Source organism: Triturus cristatus, chromosome 3_2, assembly GCF_964204655.1.
Source record: "Triturus cristatus chromosome 3_2, aTriCri1.1, whole genome shotgun sequence".
Taxonomy (NCBI): domain Eukaryota; kingdom Metazoa; phylum Chordata; class Amphibia; order Caudata; family Salamandridae; genus Triturus; species Triturus cristatus.
In genome coordinates, this window is record NC_140584.1 from 1030746332 (window position 1) to 1030764915 (window position 18584).

General features: G+C 47.9%; 1 protein-coding gene across 1 annotated transcript in view; it reads left to right on the plus strand.

The window, feature by feature from the left end:
- VPS37D (VPS37D subunit of ESCRT-I) overlaps positions 1-18584 on the plus strand; it is a 139315-nt gene that overhangs the window by 110009 nt on the left and 10722 nt on the right. Inside the window, exon 3 of the mRNA XM_085649672.1 lies at positions 18130-18212. Coding sequence (XP_085505798.1) covers positions 18130-18212 — 83 coding nt within the window. The remainder of the gene's footprint in view (positions 1-18129; positions 18213-18584) is intronic.

Below are 18584 nucleotides of genomic sequence, written 5' to 3' on the forward strand. Positions count from 1 at the left end.
CCATGTATCCACGGGTGTGAAGCATTGTATATATGAAAATACAACACAATGCAATCTCAGTTCTTCAGTTTAGTAAAGATGTGGGATACTTGCTGTGCCGTTACCCCTTTGCTGCACAATGTTGTCATGATCTTTCCATAATCCACTACCTTAAGGAGCCTCTATCAAACCACTTAAGGTCCACAGGTCATGCAATCGTAGGTAAGAGTTATAAAATCTAATGGCTGACGAGATCAACTGAGCTCCAAATACAGACATGTGTTTTAGTATTTCTATTGGTGAGTCACCGCAAAATTAAAATCCACCTTTTGATTCAATCCTTCCTGCGCTTGTCTAATTGTATTCCAGACAAGGGCTACAAATCCTAAAAATCCTACGTCCTGTGCCAAAAGAGCACGGTTAAAATGATCTAGCATAAGCCATCTCTATATGTTACTGGAAAAACTACATATCTGCACATTAGCATGCCTCTGTAGGATCGCATCTAACCAACATTTTAAGTGCCCCCAGACAGGCTTTTTTCCAGTTCTCTGCTACCCCTTATTGTATGAATTGCCCAAAAATGAATGTACCTGTGGTTTGGCAAGGCCCATGAGCAGTGAAACACATCTTTATTCATACTTTCTATGCCGCATTAGATGAAGAATATCACACATGAACTTCCAAAGCAAAATATTCAAACCAGTAGAATTCACAGAACAATTAAAAAACATGTTCCCTAATCATTAGATCTAGTAAACGTAGAGATCATTCTTCATCTAAAGCACAGCTGTCCAATTATTAACCACCTTCAAGAAGTAGAAACCCCTTGAAAGCCGATCTCGGTCCAGAACACGTCGAACATCATAAAAATAAAACCATAGTGACATTCAAGGAAGATTTCTGGCTTCACTTCATCTCCGCTGAAAGAGACATAAATGTTCTTTATAAAAAATATGAGAAAGGTAATCAAAGCTACCACCCAAACTTGGTATCATAACGATAGTCCTAAAAGCTTATTATTATTTTTTTTAAAGATTTCTTTATTGATTTCAAACTTCAAATAATCACAAACATTGGTATGTATGCATTTCAATCTGTTTACAGCAGGTACCTATAGCATATCAGTGCACAGTGAATCAGTCAATCATTTCAGGTGAGTGTCCATTGTTTCTTGACATTTCCATCTCTACGGTTGGGGATATACATAAGTTCCCTCTATGCACTTATACACTTCTTTTTCCGCAATCATACACTTATCCAGTTCAGCTGCCCAAACCCTGGTCATCAATGGTCTTTCTGCTGCCTCGCCTCTCCCCCCCACCCCCCCCTCTTTCATTGCAATTGCTCTTTTCACTAAAGTGTTTCCCAGAGTGGCTAGTTGCTGTTCCACTTCCGTGAGATCGGTTGCTTCCCAAATGTTAAGAAGCCCCAGCGGTGGTGTCAAAGTTATCTGTTTCCCTATTGCGTCCTGCATTTGTGTCGTTGCCCTGTCCCATATGGGTCGTATTTGCGGACATTCCCATATAATGTGATAGAAGGTTGCCTCTTGGTGACATCCGCGCAAACATAGCTTATCCTGTCTAGTTCCCATATATGCTAAAGTAACCCCTGTAAGGTACGTTCTATGTAGGATTTTTTATTGGATCAGTCGGAAACAAAGAGTAATAGCTGCTTCCCTTGGGGACATTAGTGCTGTTTACCAGTCTTCGTCTTCGATGTGTCTGATATCGGCTTGCCACCTATCTCGGAGAGTTTGAAAGGGATCTTGTTGCATAATTTACGATATGTTAGTAATATGGCTTTATCTGGGATGGGCTCAGAAAGCAGCCGGTCTTCCAAGGGGGATGATTCTGGCAAATTTCCTATGTCTGGAAGTGCTACTGTGACTGGCGGATCTGCAGATATCAACAAAACTCCCCATGAGCCAGTTCATATTTCTCCTGTAGTTCACCAAGTGTAAGGATTTTGCCCTTCTTTACTAGATGGCCTATGGTGGAGAGTCCAATTGTGTCCCACTTATCAAATCCTAATTGATGACACAGGAGCCCTAATTTTTGAGAGGACCACAAGGGTGTGGCCTGAGTCCGCACACCGGTCCAGCCCAGACGTTTAGTCGCCTGATGCCAAATTTCCACCGTCCGAGCCATAGGGCCCAGATACCTCCCTTTCCGGCTCTTCGTATAAAGGGCTCCCAAGCACCCCTCTCTTCCCATCTGGTATCTGTCTAACATGTATACTGGGTCTATCGGAGAATGGTACAGCCTGTGATTTATTACCACTAATTGCAAGGCCCAGTAATAGTCGTATATCCGGAAGTGCAATCCCCCCGTCTTACCACCCTTTAGTAAATTTGTGCAATGCTATGCGTGGCGCTCCTCCACTGCACAGTAACGATCGAACCGCGCTTTCAATGCTTTTAAAATGAAAGTCGGGAATCTTGTAGGGGCAGTTTTGGAGGATATACAAAAATCGCGGGAGAGCCAGCATCTTAAACAGGGCAGCTCGGCCTAGCAAAGAAAGTGGCAGCGATCTCCAATGTTTAACATCATTACGAAGTCTGTCTAGGGGGATGGCTAAATTTCTGTTGTGAAAGAGTTGGGGGTCTGGGGTGATAAAAACCCCTAGGTAGTGGAATCCATCAAGGGCTATTTCAATCTCGCATCCTGGTGGAAGCTTGGGAACTGGACCCGAAGAACAAACAGCACTGATTTAGTCCAGTTGATGGCATAGCCGGCGTTTTTTCCGAAATTTGTAAAAATATTCAAAAGTCTGTGTATTGAAGTAGAGGGGGACGCTAGCTATAACAGAATGTCGTCCGTGTAGAGTGATATCCTATCCTCATTCCCTTCCGCCCATTTTAGCCCTCTAAGTAGTACGTCCCATCTCACCCAGGATGCCAGTGGTTCCAGAATCGGGGGAAAAAAGCAGGGGGGATAGGGGAAAGCCTTGTCTGTTGCCTCTGCCTAATGTAAATATTCAGGATGTTCGGTTATTGACCTTTACTTGACCCCACAACTCCTAAAAGCTTATTATTAATCCAGATGTTACTATGTCGCCAATGTACCTTGACAGTCTTTCTCCACTTCCAAAGAGATCTTCCAGTTTTTAAAAGGTACAAGTTATGCGATTAGAATCAACTGAGCAACTTTGCTTATACTCAGTTTTCCTACCTGCTCCTCTGTGTCAAAGAAGCAGGGAGGAAGAACTGTGCATTGTTATGCACATTTGTAGAGTGCACTGCAATCTGGGAGGGTATCCTGGTGCTGAACAGGAGTGAGTCTAGGCAAGCCTACGGCCTAGTGGGAATACTCAAAGTCAGGACTTCAGCTATGTTTGTAATTCGAGAGGGAGACTCTTATGTGTAGAGGCAAGTTGTTCTATGCTTTAGGAGCAATGTAGGAGAAGGATCGGCTTGCCATATGTGTGGGATTTGCACAAGTAGGAGTCTGGATGAGCGGAGGTGTGTGAAAGATGCAACTGTTCAGGTATGCTGCACCAGTGTTACGTAGTGCTTTGAAAGTGTGAGTGAGGAGTTTAAGTATGAGAGTTTGTGAATGGGAGCCAGTGGAGCTCCTTTAGGTGTGGTGTGATGATAGGGTAACGTGGGAGGGTGCGAGTGATACTGGCCGCTGAATCTGAACGGTCTGCACACTTCTGATAAGTTTTTTTGCTGATCCCGGCATAGAGGGTGTTACCACAGTCCAGCTTGCTAGTGACTAGGGCATGTGTGATGGCTTTCCTGGTGCTGATTGGGAGCCATTTAAAAATCTTCCTCAGATCTTCAGGGTATGGAAGCATGAAGCAGTGAAGGCATGGACTTGGGTGGTCATGTCGAGTTTGCTGTTGATGATGATCTTGAGGTTCTTGGCGTGGGGGTTGGTGCTGCTCCTATCTCTGTTGGCCGCCAAGTAGAGTCCCACGATGATGTACTCTTCCCGAAGATCACAATTTCGGTCTTGTCTGTGTTCAGCTTTAGACAGTTGGCCTTCATCCAGTGGGTGATTTCAGTCATGAAGGTATTGAACTTGATCTGGGTGTTTTGTCCATGAGTGTGAGAGTGAGTTGCGCGTCATTGGCATAGGAGAGGACGTTGGTATTGTGAGAGCGGATGGTGGTGGTTAGAGGAATCATCTATGCATTGAAGAACATTGGGCTCAGGGAGGATCCTTGCAGAACTCAGCAGGTGAGGTCGGGGGCATCTGAGGTGTGTGGTGCTTGGCTGACTGACTGGGTCTTTCAAGCCAGGAAGGAGCAGATCCATCTGAGTGCTTATCCTTGGATTCTGATTTCATATAGTTGTAGGATGAGGATGGTGTGGAGACTTTTATCAAATGCTGTGGAGAGGCGCAGGAGGATAAGGGCTGCCTTGTTCCCCTCTGTCCATAGTCAAGCGGAAGTCATCTGTGAGCAGTTTCCATGCTGTGGTTGAGTCTGAAACCATACTGAGTGTTGTCAAGTAGTTGAAGTATTCGGTGAGGTATCTGTCGTTTTTTTTTTTTTTTTTTTTTTTTCTTTCTAAGACCGTTGCCGGGTATGGTAGAAAGGAGAGGTGTCTGTCGTTGGTGAACATTGTAGGGTCCGCAGAAAATGTATTCAACAATGGGAGAACAGTTGCATGTTTCCAAGCATCTGGGAAGCAGGTGGAAGAGGTGGAGGAATCAAAATGGGTGTAAGCGTGGCGCTGATAGGTTGCAGTCCTCTGGAGTAGGCTTGGTGAGGGCAGGGGTCAAATGAGGCCCCTGAATGGATGGACTTCATGGTGGCAGCGGTTTCTTCTGGGGTGATGATGGGCCAATTTGTTAGCATTGGTTTTTTGAATGAGATCGGGAGGAGTTTGGCGAAATCTGTCTAGCTCAGTTGTGGGCTGAAGTTGATATAAATGGTGATGATTTTGTTGCTGAATAATTGAGGGAAATTTTTGCAGAGGTCCTGTGAGGGGGTGATCGAGTTGAAGGCGGCCGATGGTGAGGTGAAGTCTTTTCCAATGGCAAAAAGATCTTTTCTTCTGTAGGTGCTGGAATTCATGTGGTCGACCATAGTTACTTGTTTGGTGGTCTGGATCATTTGGTGGTACCGTCTTAAGATGGTTTGAACGTGCCCCTGTCTGCATTGTTCTGGCTCATTCTCCCTTTGCGCGCTCGTCGTTTGCAGTGGCAATTCATCATTCTGATTTCCTCCATGTACCAATTGGCCTGGGGTCTGGATCTTGTTGCATTCCTATGTTTGAGGGGGGCTAGGAGGTTGGCGCAGTAGGTGATCCAATAGTTAAAATTCTTGATTGGGTTTTGGGAGGCGGCTCTTCTGTTTGGCTTGGTGAGAGCAGTGTTCCATTCTTTGTCAGTGATGCTGTTCCAGTTTAAGTGGACTGGTATGGCTGGGATGCGTGTGCGTTGGACGGGCACTTGGATGCTGAACCTGACATAGACGTGGTCTGTCCAAAGAACTGGTGCGTGCTCATAGACTGTGGCTGAATTTGGTAAAAATAGGGTCCAGGAGGTTCACCTCAAAGCACTGCCATGGCTCCCTATTTAGAAGTGCTCTATTTTTAAAACACTTTATTACTCAGTGTGCACTCTCCAATTCAGGTCCCCTTGTCTTTAACCACAACATCACTGTATATCACTATTAGAAATGGGATTTATGGTCGACTAGGGCATGAGCCAAAGTCGGGCAGAAACCACCATTCTAGTCAGGATAAGGGAGTTACACTCCTAAAATAACCCCTGCTCACCCCCTTGGTAGCTTGGCAGGAACAGTCAGGCTTATCTTAGAGGCTGTGTGTAAAGCATTTGCACATAACCAACAGTAATACGGTGAAAGCTCTACAAAAAGACACCACCCCAGTTAGAAAAATATCCAATATTTTTATATACTTAAGACGACACCAAAAACGATAAAAAGCAATCCACAATACAGTACTTAAAAATCTTCAGTTATCAAGATATGCTTGAAAAACAGTTCCTTGATGTCGATAGCTGCATCCGGGGCTATCACGGCACTGTGAAGCAACAAATCAAACCGTTCTGGCTGACCGCGGCGTCGCTGGCCAGCTACGGTGTCGGGAAGACGCACAAACAGTACCTTTTAGAAATGCAGAGCATCGCCGACCTCTCGTTGAGCTTCGGAAAGCACGGCGTCCGCAGGCATCTGTTCCAGAGGTCGGTACAGGACTCGTCGGGGCCCTCGAAGTCACATGCGTTGCAGATCGATCTCCTCTCTGTTGGAGTCAGGAGCGCTGGCGTCTGGTGCTGCGGTGCAAAGTGCAGCGGTGCAGCGTGTGGTGCCCTCAGGTCATGTGCGAGCAGCCGCTCGGTGGCGGCGTCAGATGGCGTCGGTGAGACCAGGTGCGAGGTGAATGCGGAGCTCGTTGCAGTGCTGGCAGGTCACGGTGCAAGCGGTGGCGGCATCATTGCTGAAGCGCTGTCGTCGGCTGATGAACTGGAGTCGATGGCGTCGGTAGGCCAAGACTGTGGTGCGGGATGGGGGCGGTGCGTCGTGTAACTTTATGAGCGGTGCCCTCGAACCACGGTACAAGCAGCGACGTAGATTTCGGTGTGGAGCAGTATCAGGGATACCAAGGCGTCCTCGTGAAGCTAGGCGGTGCGGAGTGCGGTGCCCACAGGTCGCGGTGCTAGCAGCGGCTCGGTGGCGGCATCCGTGAGACCAGGGTGATGGTGCCGTGCCCTCTGCAGTGCCTTCAGGACAGAGTCGGCAGCGGCGTTGTAGACGGCGTCATGTTGCTTTTTCTCCTGTTGCAGCACAAAACACACAGTCCCCAGTGGTGAGGGCAGAAGAGCTTGAAGTTTTTGCTGTTCCGGAGACTTGTTGAACAGGGGGCAAGCTGTACCTCAAGCCCTTGGAGAAACTCACAAAAGTAGACTACAGAAAGTTCAGTCCAGTCCTTTCACTGCGCAAGACTGAAGCAGCCACTGCAGGCCAACAAAGCAAAGCTCACAGCAATGTGGTAGTTCCTCCTCACAGCTTCTCCAGCTCTTCTTCTTGGCAGTCTTCTTGGTCCAAAAGAGTTCTAAGAGTCAGGGGTCTGCGCCCCAATATTTAAATCCCAAAAACCTTTGATCTTTTAGGCAAAGAGTGTCTGTGCCCAGCCAGAACCAGTTCTGCCTTCTCTGGTGTGATTTCCTGGCAGGAGGTGGAGACGGCATGGCCAGGCCCTTTGAGGTGCAAGGAAATCTCCTCCCCCTTCCCCAATTGCAGCCCAGGTCTATTCAGCCCTTTCCTGACCCACCTAGACTATCTGGAGCCACTCCTGCTCCCCAGCCTTCTGTCATCTAAAACCCAGACAGGCAATTCACATTCCAGCAGTGGCACATGGGATGACTGAGCAAGAAAATACCTACTTTCTAAAAGTGGTATTTTCAAACACAGAATGTAAAAATCACCTTCATTAAAAGATGCATCTTTAGATTCAGAGTTCAGGCATTCTAAACTTTATTTTCCTACCTAATTCCCCGGGCCAGTTACGTTTATAAGATGTTATAAACAAACTCCCCATTCTGTCCTATAGGGAACAGTTAGCCTTGCAATAGCGAAAAACTAAATTGGCCGTAGTTCACTATCAGGACATGCCACACATACCAGGGCATGTCCTAACTTTCACATACACTCCGCCCGGCCCACAAGGGTTCCGTGGGCCTACCTTAGGGGTGGCTGACATGTAAGAAAAGGGAGGGTGGGGGACTGGCAAGTGTGTGCACTGACCAAGTCGATATGGCAGTTACAAATTGGGCGCAGACTCCGCAATGGTGGGTCCGAGTTACCTTTTACGGGCCGTTCGTGTGGGTGTCACAATCCCGTGCTGCAGCCCAGCAACGGCATTTAAATCACAGGCCCTGGCACATGCAGTGCACTTTACTAGGGACTGACACATAAATCAAACAGGCCAATCATAGAAACACCAATCCATAACACATTTTACCACAGGAGCACTTGCACTTTACCACTGATTAGCAGTGAAAAAAGTGCGCAGAAACACTAAACCAGGACAAACCGAGTTGGAACCGGAAGGTCAGAAAGCAAAAACTCAGGGGAAATACGCCAAAAGATGCCAAGTCTAACAATCACCTTGCTCGTTATCTTCATTTATCCACTACCAATTTCATTACCTTCCCTCCCGCAGCTGCTCTGTATGCTTTCCAGCAGCCAAGCTCTGGAACTCGTCTTGTGAATAACTTTTTTCGACCGTCCGTTTAGAAAGTCTTAAAACTTGGCTTTCCTGAAAACCTGATTTTTCCTCTTGATTGACATCATTCTCAGTGGCTCGGCGCGCTGTAAGGGGTATTTGTTGCGCCTTACAAATCTAATTAACATGACATATGTTTGCAGGGTGCCATGGTGACATCATGATTCTCTTTTTAGCCATTAGCAACACCAGTGAAACAAATTTGCAGCCGATCTTTCCTTTTCCATGATTGGGATGTAATCCTAATGTACAGTATGCTAGTGAATGCACAATGGTGCTTTCTGATTTTCTGTTCACAGCGGTCATCACCTGTTTCCTCTGGGCACTACCATACTGTGGTCACTCGGTCATGCATGACGCCCAGGCCAGAAATGGGTGTAAACAGACTGTTAGGTTGAGGAGTGTTGTAAAAAATCTTTTGGGGAAGATATGTAAGAAAAAAAGAAAGATAAAGGGGTCAGAAAGTCGATGTAACGTCAGTTCATTCACTGTACGTCCGGGGTGTCGGTTCTCCAGTCAGGAGTTCTTGACTCTGTACTGAGTTTAATTGTCTTCTCTTCCTCTCCGGGTCGCGTCAAACCGAAAAGGAGGTTTTTGCAGCGTGAATCTTTCTGGATTCACTATGCTGTGCATTATTCCGCGATCTTGTGGTTGGGTCCGGATTCGTAGTCTTTTCTTTTTTTTTTTTTTTTTTTTTGTAGCCCAGGTGGGCGTCGACGTCCACCATTTGGTGCACCTCCCGTGACGTCGTCGTGCTTCCTGCGGAAGTCCCACCTTTGGGGCGCCATCTTCAGATTCTTTTTTCCGCCGTTGAGTCTGGATCGTCATCGGGAAGCTCCAGAAGTTCACTCGGAGGAAGAAGAAAGAAAAGCGAGTTTCATCGATAGAATCAAGAGAAGACATCAGGAAAGAACAGATTTCGACAGGAACGCGAAGAAAGAAGACCAGCGAGCCTTTTTCTTCGACAACCTTGGAGAATGCACGCTCAGAGACCCTGAGCGAAATGGACAAGACGCCATTCAAGTTCTGCCCAAACTGCCACCACAAGTTCGCGCAGAAAGACCTGCATCCGGTCTGCAACCTCTGCCTACCGGTGGATCATCAGAGTATCGACTGCAACGCCTGCTCAGTCTTCGCGCCGAAGACACTCAGGGTGAGAGAGAGGCAGAGGAGAGCCAACGCCAACATGGAGGGCCAAGGAAAACCCCCGACACTCTACGCGCTGGGCCTCGACACGGACGACGAGGACAACGTCGCCGAGGCAGCCGAAAACTTCACGGTCGTAGAGACCGACAAGAAGAAAGAAGACGAGGTAAGAGAATCGTCGAGCGCAAATCAAAAAACACCTCGAAAACACGAGGGTGACTCGAGAAAAACTGAGTCAAGGTCCACGAAGGGAGCCCCGGCGCCGAAAACTTCGACGTCCAAAGGGGGAACTTCGGACAAAAGGCCCAGCGGACCCTTACAAAAGGACTCCCTGGCGCAGAAAGACGCCGAAAGGCAAGGGTCGTCGAAATCATCCCATGAAACGGGCCGATCGACGCAGAAAGAACGTTCGACGTCGACGCAAGTTTCATCGAAAAGGCCCGCGGTTGACGCCGAAAGCATCTCCGAAATGGAGAAAAAGAAGAGGCGGCTCGAGGCCGAAATGGAGAACATCCTTCAAAGGAAGAAGGAGTTCGACGCCAGGATGAAGGAATTCAAGATTCCAACGGTTTCATCGGCGGACGTCGTCGAAGTCGAGGAGGAGTTCGACGCCGAAGGGCTGACAAGGGACCTCGAAGAGGAAGAGGAGCCCTATTATGAGGAAGAAGCCGAGGAAGAAGACCAACAATCGTTCTTCGATTCGGCGACATCTACCGGCAACGACGTCGAATGGCAAGATCTCGACACCGAAAACCCGGAGGAGGCCGTGGACACGTACCCCTCGAGGCCTTCGCCACCAGACGACATCGGGGTGTACAATATGGTGGTGAAGAGCGCAGCAATGGCCTTCGGCGTCAAGCTCGACGAGGAGAGGCCGAAAGCAGATTTTCTCGTCGAAACACTGCTCCCCATCCAGACTAGGAGCCAGTTCCTCCCCATGCTACAAAGCGTGATGAACCAGGGGAGAGAAGCCTTCAAGGAGCCTGCCACCTGTCGGTCGATCACGCCCAGGACAGAGAAAAAGTATAAACACTCCTCCCTGGACCCACCTTACATCAAGGGTAGCGTCACCGCAGACTCCATCATTGCCTCCACGGCCAGGAGAAGGGCCAACGTGCCAGCAACCTCGGGCCCACCTCCAGATAAAGAGAGCAGGAGAATCGACCTCACAGGCAGAAAGGTCGAGAGGAACGCCGCAATGCACTGGCGCATGGCGAATTCAAATGCACTCCTAAATAGACACCAGTACCAACACTGGGATGAAATGGGGGAGCTAGTAAAGCACCTCCCCGAAGAATACCGCCAGAGAGCCTCTCACCTGGTAGATGAAGGCAAGAACATCGCCAACTCCTGTATAAAGACGGCGTTGGATGGGGCAGAGACTTCAGCAAGACTCATGGCCATAGGGGTCACAGAAAGGAGGCATGCATGGCTAAGAATCTCGGGATTCAAACCGGAAGTGCAGAACAACATCCTGGGCACTCCCTTCAACGGAGAGACACTGTTCGGAGCAACGGTGGACGAGAAGCTCACCCAGCTCAAGAAGGAGAACGAGACAGCGAGGTCCATGGGGGCCCTGCAGCTGAGGGGAATGAGACGAGGAAATCCCTCGAGGAGACCCTACGGTAGGGGTGGAAGCCAACAGGGGACGTCGCACCAGGCGTTCCAACAAGGTCAGCAGGGCGAAGGTCACGGACAAAGTCAGCAGAAGCAAAGCTGGCAATATCAACCTCGGGGCCAGTCCTTTCGAGGGAGAGGGAACGGACGTGGCCAAAGGAGGAGAGGGGGCGATCAGCCCTCCTCGAAGTGACTCAGCACGCAAGAAGACGCCCACCCTCGTCAGGCCCCCAAGGGTGAGGCGCAAAAAGGTGTCATCAGGGGGAAGAGAAGATCCAAGAGCCTACGAGCATACGTCACCGGTAGGCGGAAGGCTGAGGTTCTACCTTCAGGAGTGGCGGCGCATAACCACAGACAAGTGGATACGGAACATCGTGCAGCACGGATACTGCGTAGAGTTGGAGAAAAGACCTCCAAACAGAAAGCCGAAGGGAAGACAGAGATCGGCCCAAGAACTGGCAATACTCAGAGAAGAAACACGGAAACTCCTGCAAAAGGGAGCCATAGAGACAGTGCCGTTCAGGGAACGCAACAAAGGGGTCTACTCAAACTACTTCGTGGTTCCGAAGGTAGACGGAGACCTCAGACCCATACTGGACCTCCGGTACCTAAACAAGTTCGTCAAAACACAAAGGTTCAAAATGACTTCACTGCAGGAGGTACTGCCACAGATAAGAGAAGGGGACTTCATGGTCACCGTAGACCTCAAGGATGCCTACCTTCACATCCCAATAAACAGAAGGCACAAGGGCCTTCTAAGATTCAACATCGAACAGGAACACTACCAGTTCACAACCCTGGCCTTCGGATTAAAATCAGCGCCAAGGGTCTTTACAAAATGCCTGTCGGCGGTAGCGGCACACCTACGAAAGCAGGGCATACACGTATACCCCTACTTGGACGACTGGCTGGTCAAGGCAAACTCACGCGAGAAGTGCGAGAGGCACGCAAAACGCGTAACGGACACCCTCACAAATCTGGGATTTTCCATCCACTGGGGAAAATCATCGCTGGAACCGGAGCAGGTAAAGATTTTCCTGGGGGCACAGATCAACTCCCTCAACAGTACAGTAGTGCCCAGCGACAGGAGGACAGATGCCCTACTGAAGGAGACGCAGCTCTACCAGAAGGGGCGAGCTCTGACAGTGAGGGCGGTGAGCAAGATGATGGGGATGATGGCGTCCTGTATCCAGCTGGTGCCGAATGTACGCCTGCACATGAGACCATTCCAGGAATGGCTGCAACAGCAATGGTCACAAGCAAACGGAAGTTGGGAGGATCTAGTGGTTGTTACGCACGCAGTGCAGGAGGAGATAACTTGGTGGAACAGAGACAACATTACAACAGGGAGAAGCCTGACACCACCAAGCCCAACAGTGACCATTACCACGGACGCATCGCAGATGGGATGGGGAGCGCACATGGACAACCTCAGAGTGAGGGGTCTATGGGCTCCGGCAGACGCGGTCCGCCACATCAACTACCTCGAGTTGAAAACAATACTGCTAGCCCTGAAGGCATTCCAGAGACACCTGTGCGGGCAGAGGGTGTTGGTACAGACAGACAACACCACGGCGATGTTCTACATCAACAAACAAGGGGGGACACAGTCGTTTCCCCTCTCATCCCTAGCTCAGGAGATTTGGAGATGGGCCATACCTCTCAGGATAGATCTACTGGCAATTCACCTACCGGGGAAGGACAATGTGGAGGCAGACTGGCTGAGCAGGCAGACCTCAGCATCGCACGAGTGGGAGCTCAATGGCCAGGAAACGGAGAAACTCTTCCGGAGATGGGGGACTCCCACAATAGACCTTTTTGCAACACGCCACAATGCAAAATGCCAAAGCTTCGCGTCCAGGCAACCAGATCAGCAATCCAAGGGCAATGCCCTATGGATAAGCTGGTCGAGGACATTTGCCTACGCCTTTCCACCGATACCCCTGTTGCACAGAGTGCTCGACAAGTGCAGAACCAGCAACATGACTCTGATCCTGGTGGCCCCACAGTGGGCGAGGCAGACATGGTTCTCACAGATTCAAGAAATGGCGCAAGGCAATCCGTACAGGTTCGAGCGAAGAAAAGACCTGCTCTCAATGCAAAACGGGGAGGTCCTGCACCCAGAGCCAGAGACCCTCAACCTAGCAGCATGGCTCCTGAAGACCTAGAGTTCGCACACCTAAGGTTACCTCAGAGCACTATGCGAGTGCTACGGGAGGCAAGGAAACCTACTACAAGAAAGTGCTACAGCGCAAAGTGGAAAAGATTCACGGTGTGGTGCAGGAAGAAAGGCCTGCACAACAGAATGACAAAAGACTCAACGGTGCTGAGGTACCTCACACACCTTCTAAAGAGTAACCTCTGCTCGAGCTCCCTAAGGGTGCACCTAGCAGCGATCGTTGCCTACACCAGAGGTGAGAAGGGTGGAAGTTTCTTCAGCTCGCAGGTGGTGAAGAGATTCATGGAGGGAGCCAAAAGAATGGCACCCCCGAAAAGGTTGCCGCCGCCGGCATGGAATTTAAACGTGGTTCTGACGGAGCTCATGAAGGCGCCGTTTGAACCCATTCACAAGGCCAATCTACAAATGTTGACGATGAAGACTGCCTTTCTAGTGGCCATAACCTCACTACGCAGAGTGAGCGAGCTTCAAGCACTAACGCTACAGGAGCCCTACATTCAAATTCACAAGGACAGGGTAGTCCTGAGGACGGACCCACACTTCATGCCCAAGGTAGTGTCGGCGTTTCACATGAATCAGAGTATACAGATACCGAGTTTCTTCCAAAACCCGACTACAAATGCAGAAAAGGCCCTGCACACCCTCGATGCCAGAAGAGCGGTGATGCACTACATTGAAAGAACCAAAGAACTCAGGAAGTCGAAGCAGCTGTTTGTGTCCTTTGCTACTAGCTTCATGGGTAGACCAGTGACCAAGGGCACCATCGCTAGATGGATTGCCCTCACTATCCAATTCTGTCACAAACAGGCTGGACAGGAGCTAACGGAGGGGCCACAAGCTCACTCCACAAGGAAGAAGGGGGCCACAGTTGCCTTCCTGGCAAACACGCCCATCCAAGACATTTGTCTCGCAGCAACTTGGGCATCGGTGCACACGTTCACAAAGCACTACTGCGTGGACATTCAAATGAATAAGGAAGCACAGGTCGGACAGAAGGTGCTACAACACATTTTCAACGACCAGCGATCATCTTCCACCCAGCCACCACAAAAATAGGAAAACCGCTACAAAATCTATGCACAGCATAGTGAATCCAGAAAGATTCACGCTGCAAAACGAAAAGTTTCTTACCTGTCGGTGTAGTTTTGCAGCTTGAAGATCTTTCTGGATTCACTAGCGAACCCACCCACCTCCGCCAGGAAGATGAGGCTGGAGGAAGAGGGGGTGAAATGGATAGGATCAAAAAAGGTGGATACGTACAGAAATATGGACAAAAGGATTAATCAATCGCCTAGGGTTAAAAAAAAAAAAACAGGGAAAAAAAGAACCCGAAGATGGCGCCCCAAAGGTGGGACTTCCGCAGGAAGCACGACGACGTCACGGGAGGTGCACCAAATGGTGGACGCCCACCTGGGCTACAAAAAAAAAAAAAAAAAACAAAGAAAAGACTACGAATCCGGACCCAACCACAAGATCGCGGAATAATGCACAGCATAGTGAATCCAGAAAGATCTTCAAGCTGCAAAACTACACCGACAGGTAAGAAACTTTTCGTTGTAGATCAATACAGAAAATAACCAACTATCAGGTTTGTTTGTACTAAAAGAAAATTTAAACCATCACCTTCTCAACCATGGTCAGGGTTGATTCACTTTTCGGGAGGGGAAGTGACTGGTAAGCGTTGCCTCTAGGCGCTCTCTCTCTCCCGCTCGACTTACTGTCGCACAGGGTCTTCCCGCTGGCCTTGTGAGGCTCCTCCAGTTGCCTGCAGGATGGAAGTTCCTCCTCCCGTCCCGACGGCTGTCGGACGGTCCACTTCACTGCTCTCTGGGGTGTCAGAGTCAGCGTTTACGTTTTTCTGGCTGCTCCTCGTCACGTGTTGTGCAGCATCTGGGCTGTTTTCTCTATTGGCGAGAATGAGGGCCATGTTGCAAAACCAGCCCGTAGGAGGTGCGGGATTACGCATACAGTATGTATTTCTGCGCAATCTTGGCAGCACCTCAGGTATTCCGGTTATCTAGCCGGGTACATTATGTTTAATACTTTTTGGGAAAGATGATTGAGTGAGGTGGAATTTTACATTTAGGGTACCCCAAAATCCAGCTCCACTCTGCACATGTAAATGACGTCCTGTTATCCTATTCCCATTTCGGCCAGATTGTCAGGGGGAGTTCTGTGCAATCCTGAAGGGGGAGGGGGGTGGGGGGGTGGTGTTTTTCGTTCGGTGGCATGTATGGCTGTTGATACACATGCTCTGCATACTCCGGCCATCTAGTGTTGTGGCTATTTAGCGTGGCATCGTGGGCAAAATCTGAACGGTGTGTCCCATCAGAAGGGCATCTTCGATGGAAACGAGTTCACTCTGGAGCAGGCCCGAGACAGGCGGCACCCTGAAGGCCGGCGGTTGAAGTATGAACCGACAGAATTTGAGAGAAGCGCCGAAGTGAAAATCACGGTCAAAACAATGCCATTGAAAATAGTAAAAGAACTAAAGAATCGTACCGAACGGAGTTGAAAGACGGAGCAGAGGCATACACGTTCGAACTCGACGGCAGAGAGAAAACCATGCAACAGAGGAGTCGATGCCCATGTGCATTATCACCAAGAGGAGGCACTCGGTCTCCTGACTCGAAAGACTTCTTCGAATAAAAACAACTTGCACAACTCCGGACCCAACACTAGATGGCAGGAGTGTGCAGAGCATGTGAATCTACAGCACTACATGCCACAAATATCTATCCTATCTATCCTATCTATCCTATCTATCCTATCTATCTATCTATCTATCTATCTATCTATCTATCTATCTATCTATCTATCTATCTATCTATCTATCTATCTATCTATCTATCTATCTATCTATCGTACTCTCTTCTGTAAGGTTAGTAATGGTAGTCATTGTGATGGGTTTGGTATATGGAGTGGGTCACCCAGAGAACTCCATATAATCATGCAGCCCTTGTTACTTGCACATATTAGGATCTGTCCCACACTGAGTGCAAATTTGTACCTAGCTTCTTCAAATGTTGTGACAATATCTCCTTCATATTAATCTCTTAATGTTTGACCAACCTCTATTCACCCTGCAGCCACCACCTCCTGTCTGAGATTATAATTATGTGTGATGTAACCCGGATTTTTGCTTCGGATTTTAAGTGGACCCATTTCATACTTTTTTTTTTTTTTTTTTTTTTTTTTTTTTAACCACTTGATCCAAAATCGTGACTAAAGGGACAGCAGGCAAGGGGTTTCTCTGCTAATCCATCTGAGGTCTGGGCATCAAATATGAGGTTTTATTCAGTTACCGGGAAGCATCCTGCCTGATGTTTCGGCTCCTAATTGTGTTCTTTTTCTGACCACTGGGGTAAATACTGCAGTTAAACTGCCATGAAATGGTCCGTGAAATCTGGCAGTGCGCCTCCGCCCTGGTTATACAGGAGTTTGAGTGGTCAATTTAATCCTAGGGCAGGCTCCAGCCCACACCAATGTGGTCAGCATACCATCTTTTGGAATATTGTTCTAGGTAGCAGACTGTTCACCTCCTGAAACTCATATAGGTATCTTGGGAGCAGTACCATTTTAGCAAAAACTACACAGCCCATTGGAATTGCTGTCTGTCTTAAAGGGAAGGGATTTACCTATTCTTTGAAGGATTCTGTCAATATTAAATTCGAAATCGTCCTCCTGCAATTGTGTGATGTATTTCACTTGAGATTCTTGCTAATGCATGACATGTTCATATGCCAAGCACTGGTACTGGAGCTAGATTTGAGCTCATTTAGGGACAAGACTCCGTACCAATGCAGGAGCTCTGCTTGGACTTAAAACCTACATAGATGGCTGAGCAAGAGTTCTGATGAGGGAGTTGGCTTAGATGCTGCTACATGACCTGTGCCGGAGTCAGAGCTGATATAAAAACTGTACTGGGTTCAGTGCTGATAGACAAGGACAACTGAAGGGTGAGCTCACTTCCGGTAAATTTAAATAACAAAGAAGAGCGCCAGTGCTGCAACTGAGGGGAATCCCCATATCCGGTGGGATTCGAAACGCGTACACCACGGCGTTTAGGCTAATCAAAAGAAAAATGTGTAGATACTGGCCATTGAGTATTATCTATGTTTGTTGATGGCCTTTGCTGATTTTTGTACAAAGCTTCTTGTACTAAGTTTTTTGTACAAAGTGTCTTCTCAGAGAAATAATCTGTAGAAACAGGTTTGGGTGGGTGTATGATTGGAAGTGAAGTGTTTTGTTAGCAATGTGGTGATGTGTTGAGTGAGTTTGGATATATGACAGAGTGATTGGTTTGTTGAGTGTGCACAAGAGTATGAGAGTTGTAAGTATAATAGAGTTTAGGAATGGAAAGGGGAAAAAGGTGGGTTGGCTTATTTGTTAAAAGAAAGTCTAAAAATTCAAAGCTATAGGCAATATTTTGTGGTTTTGTTGAAAATTTAATGTAAATGTTTAAAAAAAGTTGTGGATTAAATCCAACGGAAAAAGTGGTTGTGGTGGCATTTGTTTTGTTCAGTGCACTATAAACAGAATCTGAAGGCAGTTGCAGCACTGGCGCTCTTCCTTGTTATTTAAGTATAGTAGGCTTAGCCTTGCTGTGTAGGAGCCAAACCCTGTTTTTGGTATCTCACTTCCGGTAAAGGCATCATTGATGTCATTACTTATGGACGTGTTAAACTTTCATCCGTAGCTGATGAAATCTGTATTCTGAAAGAAACGTTTATTATTGGTAAAGGAGTGGTGGGTTATGTTACTGACACTAGAGCTGTGCTTTATGTCCATGTGATTGAGTACTAAAGCAGGAGCTGTGCTTCTAGAAAGGCTATAGATAGTGTCTCGAAAGCTGTGCTGGTGTTTAATGCCCATTTATTTATTATTTCTTTATTTATTTTTTAAATGCTATTTTTTTTTTTTAAGTTCTAGGAAACCACTCTCTGCACACCAAGACTCAACCTTTCAACAACGTTATCCTTACTTGTGTCCTCTTCTCTTTTAGAAATGCATCTTCAGACGTGGAATCTGCCCACTGCCCTCTGTAGCCTGCAGGATGAGCTGGATGTCGCCGAGTTTGAATCCGAGGTGAGAGCAGATGCCTTCATGCTGGTCGTGCTCAAGTTCCTCAATTTCTTTTTGAGATCTAGATTTGATAGACCTATAATAAGACTGCCACATTTTACAGCTACTGTTTATTTTTAATTTTACATTTGTAGGTCTGGCTTAGAGACCACCTTAGCGGTCACGCGTACCTCATGCAATTTTTCAAAACTGCATGATTAAAAAAAGCATGTACATTTGTTCACAGAATGGCTTAGGGTCAGCCCTCTTCATCTATTGGTCTTTTCAGCAAACGTTCACGCTTTGCTTTCACCCACCACCACATACATTATTGGTTCATTGTTACCCATTCCTCCATTGGCACTTCAACTAAAAAGAAGTGAGCTTCAGTGGCAG